Here is a 23756-nt window from a genome sequence, read left to right as displayed (position 1 = left end):
CAAAATAATGAATGTCTTCTGAGTGTATGTTTGATTCCATCTCTCCCTCTTTCCTAAGGTTGGGAGGAGCACAGTGGAGCTGCTTTCCTCTTGATGCCAAGACACGCCAAACTAGGAGAGCTGTCCTCTTTTCATAGTCAGCCGTGGAGAGCAGGCCTGCAGGACGTGGGAACTGAGACTGGCGCTTGGCTGCACCCAGGCTGTCCCCTTCTGTTGCAGACATGGACTGTGCTGGAAACTGAGCACCTAGACGCCCCCAGTATGGTTCACCGTGTTGGCTGCCCTCAGCCCCCCTGCTGCTGAAGCTGCCCTGGCGAGACTCTTGGGCACTGCTTCACCCATGCTCGCCTGGGCTGTGGGCCCACGTGCCTGCCAGGGCTAGGAGTGGGGCCTGCCATTCATGGGTCTCTAGGGATTTTCGAGATGCCTGGGAAGAGAGGCAGGGGCTGGTGGTGGGCCCGGCTGCCCCTGTGCCTGCTCCTCAGCCTGTCTGGCCCCTGGGTGCCCCCATCTCTGGGGAAGCCCAAGGGCCACCCCCACATGAATTCCATCCGCATTGATGGGGACATCACGCTGGGAGGCCTGTTCCCGGTGCATGGCCGGGGCTCAGAGGGCAAGGCCTGTGGGGAGCTGAAGAAGGAGAAGGGCATCCACCGGCTAGAGGCTATGCTCTTTGCACTGGATCGCATCAACAATGACCCAGACCTGCTGCCCAACATCACCCTGGGTGCCCGCATCTTGGACACCTGCTCCAGGGACACGCATGCCCTTGAGCAGTCGCTGACTTTTGTGCAAGCACTTATTGAGAAGGATGGCACAGAGGTCCGCTGTGGCAGTGGCGGCCCTCCCATCATCACCAAACCTGAACGTGTGGTGGGCGTCATCGGTGCTTCTGGGAGCTCTGTCTCCATCATGGTGGCCAACATCCTGCGCCTTTTCAAGGTCAGTGCCCAGCTGGTTGACCCCAGGGGCCCACTGACAGCCCCAGCCCTCCACTCCAAGGGGCCCAGGCCTGCCCAGCTCTTTTCTAGGGAGTTTGCCTAGGGAGCAGTGTCTGAGAATCTGTGGCAGTCCTGTGGTCTCAGCTCTGGTCTGCTAGGGAGGGCCCAGGGTCTGTGGTGCTGACCATGGTGCTGAAACAGCTCCTGCCCTATCCAACATCTCCTCAACCAACCCTGTATCATTGCAGGGAAACTTTGAACCAAGAAGGGGAAAGGAAGTGCTGTGGGAAGGGAGAAGAAGACAGGGAGGCAGAACTACAACAAGACAGACTGGTGGACAGAAATAGAGATAGAAGAGAAAGTTAAAAGTTAAAATATGGGAGATTAGGGGCTGGGAGGTGGCATATGTGGTTGAGCACCTACATTACTATGTATAAGGAAGGACATTGACTCAAGCTCCAGGTCTCCACCTGCTGAAGGGATGCTTCACAAATGGCGAAGCAGTGCTGCAGATGTCTCTCTTACACACTCTCTTTGCTTCTTCTTCTTTTGAATTTTTTAATATTTATTTTCCCTTTTTGTTGTCCTTGTTGTTTTTCATTGTTGTTGTGGTTGTTGTTGATGATGTGGTTATTGGATAGAACAAAGAGAAATGGAGAGAGGAGGGGAAGACAGAGAAGGGGAGAAAAAGACAGATACCTGCAGACCTGCTTCACCATTTGTGAAGCGACTCCCCTGCAGGCGGGGAGCTGCCGGGGGCTTGAACCAAGATCCTTACACCAGTTTTTGCGCTTTGCGCCACGTGTGCTTAACCCGCTGTGCTACAGCCTTTGCTTCTATCTCCCCCTTCTATCTCAGTTTCTATCTCTATCCAATATGTGAATAAAGAAATAAAATATTTAAAAAAAATGGAGACTGCCAGAGAGAACAAACAAAATTTGTGCTTTCACTCTGCTTTAAAATAATTATAATTCCTGGGGGGCCAGGTGGTGGCGTACTTGGTTGAGTGCACATGTTATAGTGTGTAAGGACCCAGGTTCGAGCTCCCAGTCCCCACCTGCAGGGGGAAAGCTTCACAAGTGGTAAAGCTTGTCTTTCTGTCTCTCTCTCTCTCTATCACTCCCTTCCCTCTCAATTTCTGACTGTCTCTATACAACAAATAATAAAGATTAAAAAATAATAATTACAGTTCCCAAGAAAGGCATGTTTGTGTTCTGAATATTTTTGAAGGACGTGAGCAGCTTCTTCCTCTACCCCAAGATTATGGTTAGAAAATATGTCTCGGGAGGGGGTGGGCGGTAGGTAGCGCAGCGGGTTAAGTGCAGGTGGCACAAAGCACTAGGGCTGGAGTAAGGACCCTGGTTTGAGCCCCCGGCTCCCTCCCTGCAAGGGGGTTGCTTCACAGCAGTGAAGCAGGTCTGCAGGTGTCTGTCTTTCTCTCTCCCTCTTTGTCTTCCCCTCCTCTCTCCATTTCTCTCTGTCCTACCCAACAACTATGACAATGATTTCTTTCTGTTCTATCCAACAACTACAAAAACAATAACAATAACAACAAGGGCAACAAAATGGGAAAAATGGCCTCTAGGAGCAGTGGACTCATAGTGCGGACACCGAGTCCCAGTGATAACCCTGAAGGCAAAAAAAAAAGAAAATATGTCTTTCTTCTCCTCCTTTTTTTTTTTTTAAATATTTATTTATTCTCTTTTGTTGCCCTTGTTGTTTTATTGTTGTAGTTATTAATGTCATTGCTGTTGGATAGGACAGAGAGAAATGGAGAGAGGAGGGGAAGACAGAGAGGGGGAGAGAAAGATAGACACCTGCAGACCTGCTTCACCGCCTGTGAAGCGACTCCCCTGCAGGTGGGGAGCCGGGGGCTTGAACCGGGATACCTGCGCTAGTCCTTGTGCTTTGCGCCACCTGCGCTTAACCCGCTGTGCTACCACCCGGCTCCCTCTCCTTCTCCTTTTTTAATGGGGTTCTGAGCCTGCAGGGAACGCAGCTAAGGATGGAGGGATGGAAGCATGGAAGGAGCTGGTGATCTGTTTTTGGTGCTTCCGCTCTTGAGCAAACACCCCTCACTCATTTTTTTTCTTTCTGCACTTTCTTGTGTGCACACCTTCTTCCCCACTTTTTTTTTTTTCTGAATCCCTCCCTACCTCCTCCTTGCAGCCGCCTCCCTTTCTCATCCTGGGGCAAGAGCTGCTGATTTGCAATTCAATTGGAGCCAAGTGCTTCGCTAAGCTGCTAAAACAACTGAAAGCTACCGGGTAGAGAGAAAAACATTACAAGCATTTTACCAATAATTATGTGCCTGCTCCTCTCAGAACCTGCCTTGTTTCCTCTCTCTCTCTCTCTCTCTCTCTCTCTCTCTCTCTGTGTGTGTGTGTATGTGTGTGTGTGTACCACATGTGTGTGAGAGAGGAAGACAGAGGAGGGAGAGTGAGGGAGACAGAGACTATGAGACATGAAAATACAAGGTAAGGGAGGAGGGAAAGACTCAGAGAGGAAGTCATTGGGCTCCTTTTCACTGTCATGTCAGATTCTTGAGTGAGAGAGGGTATTTGCTGCAGTACAGGATTGGAGGCATGGAGGAGGTGGGACCCCCCCCCCCCACTAGATCCTTTCTGGAACCCACTTGCTCAATGGCATGGTGCATCAGGGTTTGGGGGCAGTTCTGGGGGTTGGAGTAGAAATGAAGGTTAGGGAGAGCTCTGTGTGGGGGATGGAGTCTGGGGTTGTCCTGTTACAGTGTGGGATGGTGGAGGCCACTGCTGCCCACTGCACTCACTAGTGCCATGCCATCCCTGCTGAAGACAGGGTACTACCTCATGGGTAGTTAATTTTACTTGATCTGGCTGAAGGCACTCTTTCAGTGTCTAAGCAAATGGATGCATCTTGAAGGATGCAAAAAGGGGCTAGGGGCAAGGCTCAGCAGTCTCTGGGGTTGATCCCTGGACCACAGGAGACAGCATCAAGGACAAAACAAGTGGAACTCCATAGTTGGAGAAGCTATTAGTGCTTTGGTCTCTCTCATAAATAAATAAGATAAAAACAGTAAGAGAATGGTTACAAAGTGAAGATGAAGCAGGAGCCTTAGAGGGAGCCCTGCCCTTGCAGTGGACCACCTAAACAGTCCTAGGGGCTGTGTCACTGTAGTCATCCCTTGGGGTGATGGTTCAGGAGTAGGCAGCCTGGGTCAGCCCCACAGTTGTGCAGTGAATTGAGGAGACTCAGAGGACAGGGAGAGCAGGGTGTGGGGCCTGGCTGGGGTCTAGTGATGGCTTGGGCTGAGCCTTCAGACACCTTTTGTGACTTTGGATGTTGGAAGTGTGGTAAGGCAACCTGGATGGACCCCTGGGTCCATGACACAGGTGAGGGCCATTCCCCACATCACCCAAATAAGCACCAGTGTCTACACCACAGGGAAGAGGATCATGGGAACTGGGAGCTGTTACCATACATGGCAAAGAATGGTTGCTGTCTGCACCAAGCCACTGAGTATGTATCTTGGATATGTGAATTTTTTTTTTTTTTTTTGGAGGCAACAGTTCTTTTTTTTTTTTTTTTTTTTTTTTTTAAGAAAGGATTAATTAACAAAACCATAGGGTAGGAGGGGTACAACTCCACACAATTCCCACCACCCAATCTCCATATCCCACCCCCTCCCCCGATAGCTTTCCCATTCTCTATCCCTCTGGGAGCATGGACCCAGGGTCATTGAGGGTTGCAGAAGGTAGAAGGTCTGGCTTCTGTAATTGCTTCCTCGCTGAACATGGGCGTTAACTGGTCGGTCCATACTCCCAGTCTGCCTCTCTCTTTCCCTAGTAGGATGGGTCTCTGGGGAAGCTGAGCTCCAGGGATATGTGAATATTTTGCAGAGTGAACTGTGACCTTTGAGCTAACTTGTTTTGGGATGGGGAAGGTCAAAGGTGAGGATAGGGTTACTGGGTTACATGTCTTACCAATTGAGGGCACACAGGTACACCTCTTGCTCTGCCCATCTGGCCACTTATGTTTGTGGCCTCAGGTTGGTCTGCTCCTCCTTCGATTATAGAATGCTGAGCAAACTGGGGCCAGGGATCAGAAGTCCCTCCCTCTCCCCCTCTCCCAAGCTGTACAGAAAACCAGACAGGATTAGGAGGTAGAGATGCCTGGGGAGGAGAGAAGAAATGGGAGCAGAGAGGGAGTGCTGGGAAAGGAAACAAGGGGATGTGGGGAGAGAGCCAGAGGGAGACAGATGGCTGTGGTCTGCAGTCCCTGGGTCCCTTTTAGCAGTGTTAATGTTCCAGGCTGGCGACAAGAGGACTCCTCAATAATTAAACTGATAGAAATGAGAGGCTGGGTGAGAAACTTAAAAGCCATTTACACAGGCAAGAAGGTTGAATATTGGGTAGGGAGGTCAGGAGCAGGGGGCCTCAGGGCTAGAGAGGATGAGAGGGAGCTACTTGGGAGAGACAGGGGAATTGCCCTGCTAGGCATCTGTTTGGAAGGGCACCACTGTGGTCCCAGGTCCACCCCACTCTGTCAAGGCTATTAGTGGGGCTTGCTGGGAACTGCTCCCAGAGGCCATGATTGTAGTTCTCCCTCCTCCAGAGGTGGGCTTCCTGCACATCAGAGAGCAGCTCTAGGTTTGAGGGTACAAGGGTGATTTCCTGCCTAGAGCATGCTGATGGAGCATGCTGATGGGGTGCAGTAAAGGTCAGGGTATGAGTACGACTGTCAGAGCCCCAGAGGCCAGCTTCTTGTCCTACAGAATTAGAAACAGCCCTGATTAAATGACAGGCAGGGCTGGAAATCAGGTCCCTAGATCCCAGGCCCATTCCTTTCAGATGACCTGCCAACATTGACTGGGTTGGAGAAAGGACTTCAGCCTAGATCTTCATGGAGAACAGCAGCTCTGATTTGAGACATGGGCCTTTAGGGACTGGGTGGTGGTGCACCCGGTAAAGCACACACACTACAGTGCCCAGAGACCCAGGTTCAAGCCCTTGGTCATCACCTACAAGGGGGGGGAGTTTCATGGACAGTGAAATAGCGCTACAAGATGTCTTTCTTTCTCTCTCTCTCCCTTTCTTTCAGTCTCCCTCTTCTCTCTTGATTTCTCTGTCTTTACCCTCCTCCCCCCCCAAACAAACAAACAAACAAACAAAAAACTAACTAAACAAAACAGTGCATGGGCCTGACACAGGAATACTTCCTCTTTCCCTATGTCTCCCCTCCCCCTACATAGTCATCCATCCTCTTTGGGTAGGGAATACTGATGGGTATAAAGAGTTCCCTTCACAGGTCCCAGACCCAGAGGAGGCAGTCCAATGCATGCTGTGTTGTGAGGTAGATCCTGGACCTAGGGCCAGTGAAAGTTTGGCTTAATCTTTTCCTCCAGAGCTTCTCACCTCTATTTACCTTATCAGCCATTTATACTATAATGAGAACGAGTTGGTGAGGTCTTTCCCCAAGATCCTCACAGGGAGAAAAAAATGTATTAAGTGCCCCAGAAGGAAACAGTTTTCTTTCTTTAATCTTTTATTTAAAGCCATTTTAAAATTTATGATTAATAGTATAATCAAATATAATTAAAATTACAGGGCTGTAGTCCCACACCACACCCATCACCAAAGTTCTGTGCCCCCCACCCCTCAATGATAACATCATAGGCTTCATAAAGTCTTAGAGATAGTTTGCTCTTGTTTTTTTTTTGGCAAGTTGATGTGAATCATTTCTCTAGATTCCGCATATGAGAGAGACCATCTGGTAGTTGTCTTTTATCTTTTATTTCACTAAGCACAGTCACCTCCAGTCCCATCCATTTTGTCCCAAAGGGCACAATATCATATTTTTTGATTGCAGAGTAGTATTCCATGGGGTGTATATCCCCCATAACTTCTTTATTCAGTCGTCTATTGATGAGTATTTAGTCTGGGAAATGGTTTTCTATTCCTGCCCCTGACAGAACTCAGAAGGATGCAGAAATCATCCTATTTGCTCCTTTGTGCATTTGGCAACATAGCACAAATCCAAGACTCAAGAAAGGCTCGGTGGCACAACACAGAGGTTAAACATTTGGACACAGGAGTCAAACTCCCTTTGTCATGTTGGCAAACTGTCTAGGGGGTGTGTGCCTCAGTTTCCTCACTTCTCAAGCAGGGATAGTAATGGTCTTGTGAACCAGATGGGGGAGTTAAGCATTAGTGTCCAGGGAAGGCCTAGCGTGGTGCCTGGCACACAGTCAGCCTGCAGGAAATGTCACGGCACAGCTTGTCGTTGGGCCCGAAGTCAGCATGAGAGGCTTCATCCATGTGGAAGAGGCTGGAGCGGTTGGGCAGTGACAGACGGTGACCTTTGAAGCTGATCCTGGCGAGGCCCTGCCATCTGCTGGGCCCCTCACATTCCCCTGCAGGGTGTTGGGGCTGAGCAGCCTACCTATCTTCTCATAAGGAGAGCTTCATGGCTGTCACCACAGGGGCCATGGGAGGAGTGTGAGGTGGGATGCAGGGGGAAAGAGGGACCCAGCCAACTTCACCTGCCTGGGATGAGTTGATGAGTCACCATAGCCCCTAGCCTGGCCTGGAGGGATCTCTTTCCCCATGGGGTGGAGCAGAGGTCTTAGTACTGTAAAGGATCCTGGTTGCTTCTAGAGAAAGCCACCTGCCTGGTGCTTGTCCTGTCTGCCCCCTCCTATCCTCAGCTCCTTCCTTGCCCAGGGCTCCTGAAGAAACCTAGTGGTTTAGCTAACCCAGATGTCCTATGGAGGGTGAGACTTTTATGTTTTCAGAGCATTTTCACTGCACAGTCAGGGGGGACTTGATTTTATTTTTCCAGTGACTCATTTATTTATTAAGTGGAGGGAAGTAGAGAGAAAAGCAGAGCATCACTCTGGCACATGTGATGGCAGGGATCAAACTTAGGACCTCATGCTTTATCTATTGTGTGGCCTCCCCAGCCACAGGAGGGGCTTTAGAGATATCCCCCCCATCCTCTCACTGGAAAGCAGATCTGTGCTTCTGGGACCAATACCAAGAGACCTGGTGGCACCTTTGCCCACCCTCTGTTTTATTGTCAGGAAATCCTGCAGGATCCACCTGTCAGAGTGCCTGTCTCCTTTATGCCCACAGCTGCCCCTCTCAGACCACAGTGGAAATAGTCCCCTCGATGCCTGCCTCCAGCCTGTCTGCTCAGACATCACAGGGATCTTTTAGGAGGTGAAGCTGAGTGCTCACACCTTAGCCCCTGGGTTAAACTTTTTTTTTGATTTCTGTCATTACTGGGATTTCACCTTCCAGGCTGACTTTTTTTTTTCTTTTCCCCTACCAGGGTTATTGCTTGGTCTGGGTGCCTACATGATAACTTCCACTCCTGGAAGCCATTTACCCCTTTTCTTTTTTTTAATGTTTAATCTTTTAAATTATCTTTATTTATTAGATAGAGACAGCTAGAAATTGAGAGAAAGGGGAGAGAGAGAGAGAGGGAGAGAGACAGAGAGAGACTTGTAACTCTACCACTCGTGAAGCTTCCCCCCCTGCAGGTCCCCTGTTTCTCTTCTCTTCTCTTCTCTCCTCTTCTCTTCTCTTCTCTTCTCTTCTCTTCTCTTCTCTTCTCTTCTCTTCTCATCTTTCCTCTTTTCTTTCTTTCTTTCTTTCTTTCTTTCTTTCTTTCTTTCTTTCTTTCTTTCTTTCTTCCTTTCTCTTTCATTCATTCTTTCTTTTTACCAGAGCACTGCTCAGCTCTGGTTTATGGTTGTGTGGGGGACTGAACTTGGGACTTTGTAGCTTCAGTCATGAGAATCTCTCTGCATAACCACTATGTCATTATGCTATCTTCCCCAACCCTTTTTCTTTTCTTTTTTAAAAATTTTTTCTTTTTGTTTATTTCCCCTTTTGTTGCCCTTGTTGTTTTTTATTGTTGTTGTAATTGATGTCATCGTTGTTAGGACAGAGGGAAATGGAGGAGGGGAAGACAGAGAGGGAGAGGGAGAGATAGACACCTGCAGACCTGTTTCACTGTTTGTGAAGTGACTCCCCTGCAGGTGGGGAGCTTGGGCGGGGGGCTTGAACCGCAACCCTTATGCCTGTCCTTGTGCTTTGCGCCAGGTGCGCTTAACCCGTTGCGCTACTGCCCGGCTCCCCTCCTTTTTTCATTCAAGGGTGAGAGAGAGAGAAAGAAAGACAGATAGATAAGTAGGTAGATAGATTCCTGTGGTACTATTCCACTGCTCATGAAGCTCCCCTCCTCTACCTTCCCACAGGTGGGGCCAGAGGCTTGAACTCAGGTCCTTGCACATGGTAGCATGGTAATGTGTGTTTTAACTGGTACATCACTGGTATACCAGTTAAATCACTGGCCCTTCAGGCCAACCTTTTAAGATAGAGAGAGGGAGAGTGGGAAAGATACCACAGCACCAGAGCTTTCTCCAATGGGTGGGAGCCAGATTCAAACTCGGATTGTGCACATGTCAAAGCAGGCCCACTAACCAGGTGAGCTATTTTACCAGCCCCAGGTTAAATATTTTCTTGCTCTCGGATTAAAAGATAAACCCCCAAACTCTGTGCCTGTTGGAGAAACCTCATACCACTTGGAGACCCTCCCCACACTTCTCTCTCTGGGGTGTGTCCCACCAATCATACTGCTTTATTTATTCCTGGAAATCACCACGTGGCTTACCAACTGCAGGGCCTTTGCACCTGCTGTCCTCACTGTCTGGAATGTCCCCCACCTCTCATTATGGCTGATTCTTCTCATTAAGCTGAAACTGACTCTTTAGAGAAGTGCCCTTCCCAGTTGCTGTATTTTAAAATAAGTATTTATTTATTCTATGAGAGGAGAGATAGATCGACAGAGACGAGAGCACTGCTCAGTTGTAAGTGGTGCTGAGGCTCACTTTTTGTACACCTCACACACATGAAGAATGGGCTCTGAGGGCCAGCGAAATAGCTCACGTGGGTGAACTGCTTTGCCATGTGCATGGCTCAAGTGGAAGTTCAGTCCCCACCACATTGAAGGAAGCTTTGGAGCTGGCTCCTGTTCATTCTCTCCATCTCTCTACCTTTATCTCCCTACCAAAAAAATGGACTCTACCTGCTGAGTCACCTCTTTGATCACAGCCCAGTGAGCTCATTTTCTATCATCATCAGAGCACTCACCACCGTTTAGAATAAAGCTTGTGTCTGTTTTCCCATTTGCTGTTGGCTTCTGCTGTAGATCAGAGGCTCACAAAGTACAGCCCATGAGCAAGATCTAGCCCACTGTCTGTTCTGGTATGGCCTATGAGCTGAGAACAGATTCTGTGTTTCAAATGGTTGAAAAAACAAAGAAGAATATATCCTGATAGAATTATATGAACACATGCTTCAGTGTCCATAAAGTTTTATGAGAATCTAGCCATACTTGTTAGTTTACACATTGTCTGGGTCTGCCTGGAGTGATGGGCTCAGAATCAAGTAGCTGAGACAGCCTTTGTGCGAGGCCTGAGTGACTCTGAGCTGCACTGTAGCACCAGCTGATGCAAGGCCCATAGCAGGTCCTCAGGAGGCCTTGGCCACATGCACACCTGCAAGAATGGGGGACAGGAGCGAGGCATCTGCAGCAGCAGTAGGGTGTCATGGTCAGTGGAGCCCATGCGAGCTCCTGGTTGGACCCATCTAGTCATCAGCTGGAGACAGTGCACACACTCTGGGGTCTCCAGGACCACTGGGTTTGTCTCATCTACCCAGGCATCTCCAGGGAATTCTTCTCACCTACAGCCTGTTAAAGGGTCCCATGTGTTTGTTTAGTATATTTGGGGAGTGAGTGAGGCATCCTTCTGCAGAGATGACTGAGGTGGGACCACTCATGCCCCACTTATGCGGCAGAGGATGTGGCTTGGGGGTAGAGGGCTCAGATGTTAGGCCCTGAGTTTGATCCCTGGTGCTTCCAAGGATATGCTTTGCTCAGGAGATGGCTCAGTGGGTGGAGTGCTGGGCTTATGCAGCTGGACTCAGTGGGTAGAGTCTGCCTTCATTGTACTCATCTGTAAAATGAACATAACACTCACCTGTGTGTGCAGAGCTCATGGTAGGTGCATAAGGAATGCTGATGCCAGCAGAATAGATCTGAGGGGGTGTTGGTAGGTGCTGGGGGTGGGTTGGGGGAGGAAGAGAGGAGGTTCTGAATGGCCTTCTGCCCTGAAGTGAGGGCTACACAGCCCTCCATTTTCAGTTTCTTCTCCTCCCATGTCCTTCATGTCCCTGTGTGGTGGGAATCTGGGGAGGGGCATCAAGATGCAGGGTCATGGCAAGCTAGCTCACCTGGGAGGGTGTCTGCTCTGCCGTGCACCTGGCCCAGGTTTGAGCCCAGCCTTCTCTGCATTAGGTGAAGCTTCGGTGTTACAGTGTCTCTGCCTGTGTCTCTGTCTATTTCTTTCTGTCTGAAAAAGTTGACCAAGGTGGTGAAGTCGCAGTGATGCCAGAAAAAGATTCAGGGTCAGGTCTGGCCTCATGGAGAGTGTAGGGTAGCAGCCATCTCGCTGCAGTGGCTTTCCAGGCTGGCGGCTCATCACCCTTATCTGGGAGTTTATAGGTCCTTTCAATTCTCTCTCTCTTAGACAGAGATGGAGAGACAGAGACAGAGAGGGGAAGAAGGAGAGAGAGAGAAAGAGAGAGAGAGCGAGAGAGAGAGATATCACAGCACAGAAGCTTCCTTCAATACAGTGGGGACCAGGCTTGAAGCTGGATTGTGAATATGGCAAAGCAGCTCATATCCAAGTAAGCTATCAATATTTCACCAGCCCCATGGGCCCATTCAATTCTGGACCCTCCTGCTGGGTACTGAGCCGGTGGGCATTGAGTCCGTGTCGGACACCTGTGGCAAAGGAGGACCAGGTGCTCTGAGTCTTCCTCTGCATCCTGGCATTCCTGCCTCACCCATTTCTCCAGGGAGCTCCCTCACCTGCCCTCAAGCTGGCCACCCCTCTGTGAAGTGAGAGTGCTGGGGGAGGTGGCTCTCACCACTCTCAGCCTTTCTGGTTGTTTCTTTGCCGCCTTCCAGCTGTCTGAACCCATGTATTTCCTGGTCATGAATCCTGCTTTCTCAGATCTGCCTTCAGGCTTTTGTTTGGGCTGAGTTCTCCTCCTGGGGTGCCCTTCTCGATGTTTGCAGGGCAGAGTCAAATCTGATCCTGCAAGGGCTGATGTGATCCTAGGGCACCAGGGCTCGCCAAGTGCATGGGTACATCAAAGGCAGGATTGAACTGGATCTCTCCCAGTTATCCCTCTATGCCCGGAGCCTGGCCCACTGACAGACAGACTGACAGACCAGGGAGCCTGCTAGCTTGGGGGCTAGGTATGGAACTGAGGCAGAGAGGACTGTGCCTTGTGTAGTGGTGGGGCTCACTGAACCCTCCCTTCTCAGTCCTGAATAAGTTGTGTGCTTTTAGGTTTCCTTTCAGTTTATTAAATTAGCATTTTTATGACACAGGCGTGGTTGAAATGAAAAGAAGGCACATTCTACTTTATATGCCAATTGACCTTTATGCTTGACACTTGCTGGGGGCCCTGGGCTCTGGGAAGGCTGATAAGATGCAGTTCAGGCCTGGCTTCTCCATTCTGGGGCTGCCATGTGGAGTGGCTGGAAGCTACAAGGGTGGGGTGGGAGACAGGGCCTCTCTCAGCCTGATGCCCTCTTTCCTGATTTCCTGCCTCTTCCTTCTGACAGGCTCCTTCTTCTTCCTCTTCTTTTTTCTTATTTAATATGTATTTATTTTTATTGCCACTGGGCAGTCATTTCATTTCTCTCTCTTTTTAACTTTACAGCTTATTGAGTAATTATTTACAGTATAGTTTTAATTTGTTTTATTAAAAATTTAAAATTAGCTTTATTTATTTATTGGATAGAGATAGCCAGAAATTGAGAGGAAGGGGGAGATAGAGAGGGAGAGAGACAGAGAGACACCTGAAGCCCTGCTTTACCACTTGTGAAGCTTTCCCTCTGCAGGTGGGAAATGGGGGCTTGAATCTGGGTCCTTGCACATCGTAACATGTGGGTTCAACTAGGTTTGCCACTACCTAGCTAAGTACTTTTTTGTTTTCTCATACTCCTATCACCAAAGGTCTGTGTCCCCAGCCCCACCCCCATAGATACCCATTATAGTTCTTCCACAGTCTTAGAGGTTGACATTTTGTTTTTCACATTTGTATGCTTGCTCAATTCTCTATATCCCACATATGAGTGAAACCAAATTTTTTCTATGGTGAATAAAGCTGCTAGGAACATGGGGGGTGCATATATCCCTTTGAATCAGTTTTTTTTATTTTTTATATCTTTTGGGTAAATGCCTAGGAGTTGGAATTGCTGGATCACGAGGTATTTCCATTTGTATTTGTTAAGGATTCTCCTTACTAATCTCCATAGTGGCTGCACCAATTTGCACTCTCACCAGCAGTGTGGTAGACTTCCTTTCTCTCCACATCCTCTTCAACACTTCTCTTCTTTTATTTTACTCATGGAGCCCATTCTCACAGGTATGAGGTGGAATCTCAATGTGGTTTTGATTTGCATTTCTCTGATGATGAGTGAACTGGAGCATTTCCACATAGGTCTGTGGGCCATGTGAGTTTCTTTAGAGAACTGTCTGTTCATATCTTCTGCCCACTTTTTTTTTATTGGCTTGTTCTTTTTCTTTTGTTGAGTTGTATGAGTTCTTTATAGATGTTTTTGATATCAACCACTTGTCTGAAGTGTAGTGTGCAAATATCTTTTCCTATTTGTTAGGTTTCTTGTTTATCCTTATGGAATTTTCTTTCTTTCTTTCTTTGTTTCTTTCTTTCTTTCTTTCTTTCTTTCTTTCTTTCTTTCTTTCTTTCTTTCTGTCTCCAGGGTTATTGCTAGGGCTTGGTGCCTGCACTACAAATCTACTGCTCCTGGAGGCTATTTTTCCCTTTTGTTGCCCATGTTGTTTATTGTTGTTGTTATTGCTGGATAGGACTGAAAGAAGTTGAGAGAGTATGGGAAGATAGAGGGGGGTAGGGAAAGACAGACACCTGCAGACTTGCTTCACCGCTTGTGAAGCGACCCTCCCCCCTGCAGGTGGGAAGCCAGGGGCTAGAACTGGGATCCTTACACCGGTCCTTGTGCTTTGTGCAGTGTGCAATTAACCCACTGTGCTACCACCAGCCCCCCCTTCTTCCTTTTTATTCTCTTTCCCCCCCCTTGGAAATGTGCTATAGGCTATAGGCAAGTCCTGCTGCTGCTCTGGGCTCTGCTTTGCTTGTTTGTGGGTTGATGAGGTTGAGCCTGCATCATGCTTCCTGAGCTGTGGAGAGATGAGAGGGAAAATCCTGCTCCTTAGTGGGTAAATCCTTGCTGTCACCTCCTGCCCTTGGGCAGTAACATAGCCTCTATGAGCCCAGTATCCAGAACTGTAAGTGTATGTTGCATGAAATGGGAATGGTGAGAAGACTAGCACAGTGCCTTGTGCATAGTAGGTGCTCAAGAAAGAACAGCTTGTGTGTGAGGCTGGACCTAGGCCCTCATCCCTGCAGCACTCACCTAACAGGCTGTGGGGTGGGAGTTGTGTTTAGTGAAGTTTCCTTCTCCCCCCACCCTCTGGTGCCCAGAGCTGCTTCCCTGTTCCCTGTTCTGATTCTGGAGACTATCTGGGGGCCCACTGACACCCTGAGTGTATGCAAGTCAGAAGAGGACAAAGCTGGATCCTTAGGAGCAACTTCAAGTTGTAGACCACCCCCACCCCCAATATTTGAGGTTTGGGGTTGGAGGGTGTGTTCAAAGAGGGGAATGTGGTGGGCAGTGGGGTGCAGCTAGAAGGGGGTGCATTTGGTTTTCAGGGAGAAGGCTTTCTTTGGCAGTGATCGGCATCTCCTCTGTGGATCTGGCAGGAAAGGTTTTCTCCTCCACAAGGCATCCTCTGTTTAATAACAAATTGTTTCCAGCATGTAGAAAATTATAGAGACTAATATAATAAATGGACCCACCACCTGGCTTGGTCAAATATTGATTTTTTTTTTTTACCCTCCCAGTATTAAAGTTGGTTTTCATCTTAAAATAGCAACAACAACAACATCAATAACAATAGCCCAATACAAATATAGTCAGAGCCCCAGTACCTGCTTCCTCAGAGGTGACTGCAGCCCTCTCACTCCTGTATGAGTTGTTTTTGAATCTGTGCACTTAAAAATACAGAGCTCCATAAATAACGCTTGGTTTTGTTTTGCATGCTTTCAGCTTGATGGGAAGCAGAGCAGGCCGTGTGCTCTGTGGCGGGCTGTTTTTACCCAATGTCACAGTGCTCTGCGGGCACCTTGCTCCTTTTCTCTGCCCCCTAGCTGTCCGCTGGGACAGTGTCTTGTGGGCTTGCCTGGGCCTTCTGTGGTGGCTACCCAGCAAGTGCTCTGATGATTTGGCTCTTGGCAGCAGTGCTGCTTGATTGTCCTTGGCACTGTCTCCTTGCCCCGTGGGAGAGCTTCTCGTGGGTTTTTCCTGAAAGCGGGATGAACTGCCTGCTCCCCATTCTGTGCAGGATGCTGGTCTCTGGACCTGTCTCCCCACTGAAATTGCCTGGGGCTTTGTTAAAACTGGGCTTTCACCAGGTGCCTGGGCCCTACAGCCCTGCTAAGCTAGACTCTGATGGCGTAGTCTTGTTTCATCAAGCTCACAGAAGCATCCCCCAGCACCCCCACCCCACCTGGGTTGTTGCTGGGCTTCTGTGCCTGCATGATTCTTCTTCTCCTGGTGAACTCTTTTTTAATAATTTATTTATTTTTATTTTTTATTACTGCCACCAGGGTTATCACTGGGTCTCAGTGCCTGCACAATGAATCCACCACTCCTAGTGACCATTTTTTCCTTCCCTTTTTTCTTTTGTTTGATAGGATAGAGAGAAATTGAGAGGGGAGTGGGAGATAAAAGGGAAGAGAGAGACCTGCAGCACTGCTTCACCACTCATAAAGTGGGGACTGAGGGCTTGAGCCAAGGTCCTTGTGCAATATAACATGTGCACTCAACTGACTTTGCCACCACCTGACCCCCCCTTTTAACAGAAGGTGAGAGATAAAGAAGACAGAGACAGAGGAGAGACACCACAGTACTGCTCCACCACTTGTGAAATCTCCTTGTGAAATCAGTTCCAATGTGCTGACCAGGGGCTCAAACCCTGGTCCTGGTATGTGGCAAAGTGTGCACTCTGCTGTGTGAACTGTCTCTCCCTAAGCCCCCAGAAGCACGTTGACCTGCATTTGGAGACTCCCCTTTTGGTTTTGCCACTCGTTTGCTGTGTGACATTGTGTGGGTTTCTGGGTCTCTCTGATCCCCACTTTTGTATGCGTAGATGAGAACAATGGTGAGGACTCATTCAGGGATGGTTGGTGGCTCCACTGGGGTATAGCTTGCTGCTGCTGAGGCCCAGGAAGGGCCATGGGTTGCTGCAGCCTGGTTGGCCGCTGGTGCCATCAACAGAAGGGTCATGTCTCCTGAGCTTCTTTGGTGGTTAGGCTCAGGGCCATTGTTTGGCTAAACAAATCTCAGGTACATTGCCCAGTACTTTAGAATGGAATGGGGACCAGGGACTCTGCTTTTGGGATTTGGGTGATAGTTTCCTGACAGTGAGGTGAGTGTTGTAATGGAGTAAATGAGGTGGTGCCTAGAGCACCCAAGGAAGGCCCCCCAGACCCAGCCTGGGGGCAGTTATGGGAGGCTTCTTAGACAACAACTGGGGTTCAGTGACCAGGGCACAATACTAGGTTGAGGCCTATGCTGGAGAGCAGAGCAGGATTTCAGGGGAGCTCCACATGGCTGGTGATGAGAGTGGCGTGTGTGTGTGTGTGTGCGTGTGCGTGTGCGTGTGCGTGTGCGTGTGCGTGTGCGTGTGTGTGTGTGTGTGTTGCTGGCTGTCCCACCTTGGCTTGTGTGCAGTTGGTAGGAGCTGGGGTCTATCCCTGCTGCTGCTTCCGACTCCCTGAGATGGTCTCTTTCTCTCACTGTGAGACTCCAGACAGCAGCTGGAAGGGGCTTTATGGGAAGCCTGAAGTGTGAGGGAATGTTAAGTGTCTTATAAGTACTTTGATTATTTTAAATTGCTTAAGTGGTTTTCTAAGATGGTCCTAAGTAGCCCAGTGACACAGACACAAAATCAATTAGGAAAGTACAACATGAGAAACCCACATGTCCATATCTCTCTTACTCTTCACTGCCCCCCACCCTGTCTGACTGGGACCCCTACCTTCCACCTCCCAGAGCCCAGTCAGCTCTCCTGCCTTTAAGGCCCAGCTTCTTTCTCCAGCATTTTAGCTGTATGTGTGTGTAGGTGCCTGAAAGGATCTCTCTCTCTCTCTCTCTCTCTCTCTCTCTCTCGTTGCTATAACACCAAAGCCTCCTTCAGCATGGTGGGGGCCTGACTCAAACTTGGATTGTATACATAGCAGAGCTGCGCACTATCCAAGTGAACTATTCTGTTGGTCTATGAGATAATCTCTTTCTTTTAAAAATTTATTAATGAGAAAGGAGGGGGTGGAGAAAACCAGAGCATCTTTCTGACACATTCAAGGCTAGGATTCAGTTTGGGACCCTACATTTGGAAATTCAGTATTTTATTTGCTGTACCATTTCTAGCTTCAAGAGAGTCTCTCCTCCCCCCCCCTTTTATTTTGATAGGACAAAGAGAAATTAAAAGGGTAGAGGGAAAGAGAGAAAGAGAAAGATTCCTGAAACACTGCTTCACCACTTGTGAAGCTTCTCCCTCTGCAGGTAGAGACCAAGGACTTGAACCTGGGTCCTTGCGCACTGTAATGCATGCATTCAACCAGGTGTTCCACCACCCAGCCCTAAGAGGGTCTCTTTTGAAGATGCTCATCAGGTGGCAAGATAGCTCACTTGGGAGGGTAGATGCTTTGCCATCTGGTGGGTTATTTATTTATTTATTCATTTATTCTCTTTTGTTGCCCTTGCTGTTTTATCATTGTTGTAGTTGTTATTGTCGCCGTTGTTGGATAAGACAGAGAGAAATGGAGAGGAGGGGAAGACAGAGAGGGGGAGAGAAAGACACACCTGCAGACCTGCTTCACTGCTTGTGAAGCGGCTCGCCTGCAGGTGGGGAGCCTGGGGCTTGAACTGGGATCCTTATGCCGGTCCTTGCGCTTTGCGCCACGTGCGCTTAACCTGCTGTGCTACCACCTGACTCCCTATTTTTTATTTTTTATGCATTATCAATAGAACCAGAGCATCAGTGTAACATATGTGATGCTGAGGATCAAAGCTGGCATCTCATACTTGCAAGTTCAGTGCTCTAATTCTTGCTCCACCTCCTGGACCGCCCCCACCCCCTCATTTTTGATGATTGCTGTGTGACAAAGCACAAGACCTTTCTTTATTCTTTAAATTTTTTTAAAAATTTATTTAAAAAAGGAGACATTAACAAAATCGTAGGATAAGAGGGGGTGCAACTCCACACAATTCCCACCACCGGATCTCTGTATCTCATCCCCTCTCTTGATAGATTTCTTATTTTTTATCCTTCTGGGAGTATGGACCCAATTAGGGTCATTGTGGGATGCAGAAGGTGGAAGGTCTGGCTTCTGTAATTGCTTCCCTGCTGAACATGGGTATTGACAGGTGGGTCCATACTCCCAGCCTGCCTCTCTCTTTCCCTAGTAGGGTGGATCTCTGGGGAAGCGGAGCTCCAGGACACATTGGTGGGGTCATCTGTCCAGGGAAGTCTGGTCGGCATCATGCTGGCATCTGGAACCTGGTGGCTGAAAAGAGAGTTAACATACAAAGCCAAACAAATTGTTGAACAATCATGGACCTAAACGCTGGAATAGTGGAGAGGAAGTGTTGGGGGCTACTCACTGCAGACTATTGTGTACTTTTGCTTTCAGGTATATATTTTGCCCTAGTTTATGGATACGTGTGAACGTAGGCTCTATCTCAGGGGACCTGGTCTATATCTAGGTTTTGGGACTTTGTTAGGAAGTGAACCTCCTGGAATGGAATTAGAGAATACTATAAAAGGAAAGGTCTCAGCCAAGTAATGAAGCTGAAGGGTTGTCATTTTACACCTGAAGTCTCTGGACACAGTCTGAAGTGAAGCATGCTGAGGTGGTATTCGTTATGTTGATTAGGTTGGGATTGGCGGATGCAATATTATTTGGTGTGAATTGAGAGAAGCATGCAGGAAAGTGTGCCCCACCCTAAGGTTTCAGGACTGGGGGAAATACAGGCTTTATATAGTGGAAATGAGAGGTTCCTGCTGTCTTAGGGTTCAAGAAGACAATAGATATTGTTATAATCACATTGTTTAGTAATTGGGTTAACTTTGAAAAATCCCTATGTTAGGATTTTCTGTATAATACGCAACATCACCATAATTTATGTCCTTTGACATTATTTGTATGTAGCTGTGCCACCAGTTGCTTCTGTTCTCCCTGGTCTAGGTTTTTGAGAGAGTCAACATATCAAAAACTCAGCCTATGTATTAAAAAGACTCAGTGTGTGCTTTAAAAAGTTTGAGACATACAATCAATTTTTCCCCTCTCATATTAATTAAATAGTGATTTATATGACTGCAAATTAATAGGAGTGTATATAAACACCATTCCCACCACCAAAAGACTGTGTCCCACTCCCCTCCCCCTCCCCCCCACCACCCCAGGAAGCCAAATATCCACCCTCACCCTCACCCTCACCCCAGAGTTTTTACTTTGGTGCCCTGCTCCAGAAGACCTTTATTCTTTGTGAGACTGCACAGTGGTCTCTGATTCCAGTTTCCTCACAATGGTCGCTACAGTGCTTTCCTATCTTGGCTTTTACTAAAAAGGCCTCATAGATGAGTGTGCCTTGTCCACCCTGCATGTCTGTGTAGGGAGAATTCCTGACAACACAGTGCTGGGTCACAGGGTGTCTGACACCATGATTTGTGGCTCCACTGCCCATGAGGGATGAGGGCTGGGCCTCCTCCATCTCTGTTCTTGGGGTCTGTGCCCTGGAGGAGCTCCCATACTGATGCTGAGTGAGTAACAGACACTGGGGAGACCCCATTTGAGAGGCTGTCAGAAAGGATGTTCAAAGGTTTCCTTCATTGAGAGTCTACATGTGTGTGTGTGTGTTTGTGTGTGTGTGTGTTTTGTGTGTGTGTGTCCATCTCTCCATCACTGGCTAGGCTCAGCTGTTTACCCTCCACCCTCAATTCCACCCCTGTTATGCTGGTGTGACTAATCCTAGTAAAACTGATTCCCTACACCTACCCCACAGTCTTTGGAAGCTCGTGGCCATTTTGTATATCCTTTTCACAGACAGGACTCTGAGAGGTAGTGCTCTGGGTCCTGTGTCTGTTGGGTGGGGTGTAGAGCCGGGTGGATTCTTTGCTTCTGTGGGCCCTTCAGGACTGCCCCCATCCCAGGATTGTGCAGCATGCTCTTCCTACCTTCTAGGCTTTTTACTTTCTTTTTTTTTTATTTTTTAATATTTATTTATTTCCTTTTGTTGCCCTTGTTTTATTGTTGTAATTATTACTGTTGTTGTTACTGATGTCATCGTTGTTAGATAGGACAGAGAGAAATGGAGAGAGGTGGGGAAGACAGAGAGGGGAAGAGAAAGACAGACACCTGCAGACCTGCTTCACCGCCTGTGAAGCGACTCCCCTGCAGGTGGGGAGCCGGGGGCTCGAACCGGGATCCTTATGCTGTTCCTTGCGCTTTGTGCCATGCGCACTTAACCCACTGTGCTACCGCCTGACTCCCACCTTCTAGGCTTTTGCTTAAGTAGCCCTCTCCACTGGAAATGCTCCCCTTCTTTTCTAACCAGCCTGGGGCTCTTGGCAAGATCACTTATACTCTGTGCTCTTCAGTTTCCCCATCTGCAGAATTCACCCAGACCTAGTCTCCCGCCCCCCCTTCCCCAGATCACTGCTCAGTTCTGGCTTATGGTGGATACTTTTGCATAACCACTATGCTACCTCCCTAGTCTCCAGACCTAATCTTACTTTATTTTTAATTAAATTTTTATTATCTTTATTTTTGGATAGAGACAGCCAGAAATCGAGAGGGTAGAAGGAGATAGAGAGGGAGAGAGACACCTGCAGCACTGCTTCACCACTTGGAAAGCTTTCCCCTTACAGGTGGGGACTGGGGTCTTGAACCTGGGTCCGTGATAATGTGTGCTCAGCCAGGTGTGCCACCGCCTGGTCCCCTCCTTTTTTTTTTTTTTTTTTTTTTTTAAACCAGAGAACTGCTAAACTCTGGCTTATGGTGGTGATGTAGATTGAACCTGGGACCTTTGGTGCCAGTCTTTTGTACAACCACTATGCTTTCACCCCCCTCCCAAAGGGTAGTGTGGAAGTTTTCCCACTTCTCCCTGGAGGGCCTCAAAACTTCTGGGAATGGTGGGGATTGAGACTATTCTTTTGTTTTCCTGATAGACGTGGTGTTAAGTAAAAAACAATCCATTGCCTCATTTCTCTCCCAGGAACCCCAAGGAACACAGTGAAATGAGAGATGAGAGGTAGAAAAACCTTACCGACAAAGGAAATTGTCCATATTTATTGTATTAATTTACATGATTCATCAGACCCCCTCTGAAAGTCACGCGGCTCTCCTCCCTGAAGTTCAATCCATCTTCCCACCCGTCAGAACTCTTCTATTCTATGACTCCACCTGCCCCTGGACTCCAGTTTCCCACAGTCACTGAATTTTTACTTCTCTGTCTTCCCATTAGAGAGAGAGAGAGAGAGAGAGAGAGAGAAGAGGGAAAGAGAGAGACACATTAGAGATTATGTCATCTTTGTTGGGTCCTCATAGAATCTAGAGAGAGAGATTTTAACTTTTTTTTTTTTTAACAGAGAGGTGTCAATGTTGAGAGAAAAAGACCCCAATACAAACCAAAACAAAAACCCCTCTGTTTCTACAAGAAACCAGGCACACAGCCTACAGGAAATTAGGCAGCTCATATCTGATTCAGTCATGAACATCTCCTCTTTCACAGGAGATTACACTGGGCTTTGTTTCGGTGTGTGTAGTTGTGTTCATCAGACAATGCTGATTGAAGCTCTACAGCTTATTGAGGACCTATAGGCCCCACATTTTGCCACTTTCTCTTTAGCTCTTGTTTGGCTTCCAGTTCAATGAACATAGATGTCTTTTATGTACAGCTTGGGGTTCAGCTGGCGAAAATGGCCTCTGATTCACAAGCCTTCCAGGTGCCTGTATTTCTGAGCAGCAGTAAGGCTATAGAGGCTGGTGAAGGCTGGAAAAGGGGAACGTGTAGAACACTCACACTTGTTTGCAATGTGAAATCTGTCACCGTTACTTCTGGATCATTCCATACAATGCTGCAAAGTGGTTAGGACAGATACTCTATTTTATAGATGAGGAAACAGAGAAGTTAAATTAGAGTTGGGGTTCCAAACTATAGACTCAGTCCTTTATATACCTGGACATCCTGGGTAGGTCCTTCTAATCCAGTAGCTCTGAATGCAGGGGCTGGAGGTGGTTTCAAAATTAATTAATTAATTATATTATTTGTTTATTTATTTTTGCCTCCCGGGTCATTGCTGGGGCTTGCTTGGTGCCTGCACTATGAATCCACTGCTCCTGGAGGCCATTTTTTCCCATTTTTATTGTCCTTGTTATTGTTACTATTTCCATTGTTGTTGTTGCTGGATAGGACAGAGAGAAATCGAGAGAGAAGGCAAAGACAGAGAGGGGGAGAGAAAGATAGACACCTACAGACCTGCTTCACTGCCTGTGAAATGATTCTCCCCCACCCCCGCTGGTGGGGAGCTGGGGACTTGAACCAGGATCCCTACGCAGGTCCCTGCACTTTGCACCATGTGAGTTTAACCCTGTGTGCTACTGTCCAGCCCACAATTAATTTTATTTTAATGAGAGAAAGAGCTGCAAGAACACACACACACACACACACACACACACACACACACACACACACACAGAGCGAGAGCAAGAGCAGAGCGCTGCTCAGTTCTGTCTTATGGTGGGTGGTGCCAGTTGTTGAACCTGGGATCTCAGAGCCTCAGGCATGAAACTCTTTTGCATAACCACTGTCTCTCCAGTCCTGGGCATGATTTTAAAGGTAGTTTTCAGAGTGGACTCAAGTTGGTCCTTTCTCTGCCTATCTGTGTGTGTGTTACTTGAAGTCCCCTGGCTCCTTCTGTTGGTTCAGTTATAAAAGTTAGCATGCTCATTACAGATTTGGAAGGAAACAGAAGAGCATAAAGAAGCAGAGGAAAACTACCCATTTCTCTCACCATCTGGAGTGAGAACCTTGATGCATTTGTGTACTTCCCTCTAGCCTTTCTGTGCAATTTATGGAGTTGAGCTCATAACATCTATGAGGCTCTGTAGCCAGTTTTTGTCCACAGACTCCAGTTGGGAGCATTTCCCAATATCCTTAAACAAGTCTCTTAAACATGGCATTTAATGACTACTTGATCCCCTGTTGGGGGACTCTGCCATCTTTTATGTGCCACATCTCACTGGTGGCTGGTGGGGTGTGAGGTTTTGGCTTGCCTCCTCAGCCACGCCTGTGTGTTTCCAGCAGGCTCCTTCTCTACCTGGAGATGTGATGGTGAGGGCTCACGTGCTGGGTGGTGGGAAGCAGGAAGTGTGTGTGTGTGTGTGGGGGGGGGGATGTCTTACCTAATTGGAACGGCTATCCTGGGAGAGACAGGTGCTCAGGTGAGCTTCCTGTGAGGGTAGGTGGGAAGGGTGCTGGGCAGATGGAATGTGGGAGGCAGAGCCAGGTGCCTGGGTGATGTGATGGGTGTTGGCTGGGGGGTGGGGAGCTGGGGGCTGCAGAGATGTCAGCTTAATTGCAGGCAGA

General features: G+C 48.1%; 1 protein-coding gene across 3 annotated transcripts in view; it reads left to right on the top strand.

Moving 5' to 3' along the window:
• Positions 1-23756, top strand: part of GRM4 (glutamate metabotropic receptor 4) — a 131381-nt gene that overhangs the window by 13468 nt on the left and 94157 nt on the right. For 2 of the 3 annotated variants that reach the window (XM_060189626.1, XM_007527445.3), the window contains exon 2: positions 59-942. In XM_060189626.1, the coding sequence (XP_060045609.1) occupies positions 424-942 (519 nt within the window). In that variant the 5' untranslated portion in view covers positions 59-423. The remainder of the gene's footprint in view (positions 1-58; positions 943-23756) is intronic. The other variant, XM_060189628.1, reaches the window with a different exon arrangement.

The sequence above is a fragment of the Erinaceus europaeus genome, chromosome 4 (assembly GCF_950295315.1).
Source record: "Erinaceus europaeus chromosome 4, mEriEur2.1, whole genome shotgun sequence".
In the NCBI taxonomy this organism is placed as follows: Eukaryota; Metazoa; Chordata; class Mammalia; order Eulipotyphla; family Erinaceidae; genus Erinaceus; species Erinaceus europaeus.
The sequence above is the reverse complement of the archived record's forward strand: the minus strand, read 5'-3'. Positions and strand labels throughout refer to the sequence as shown.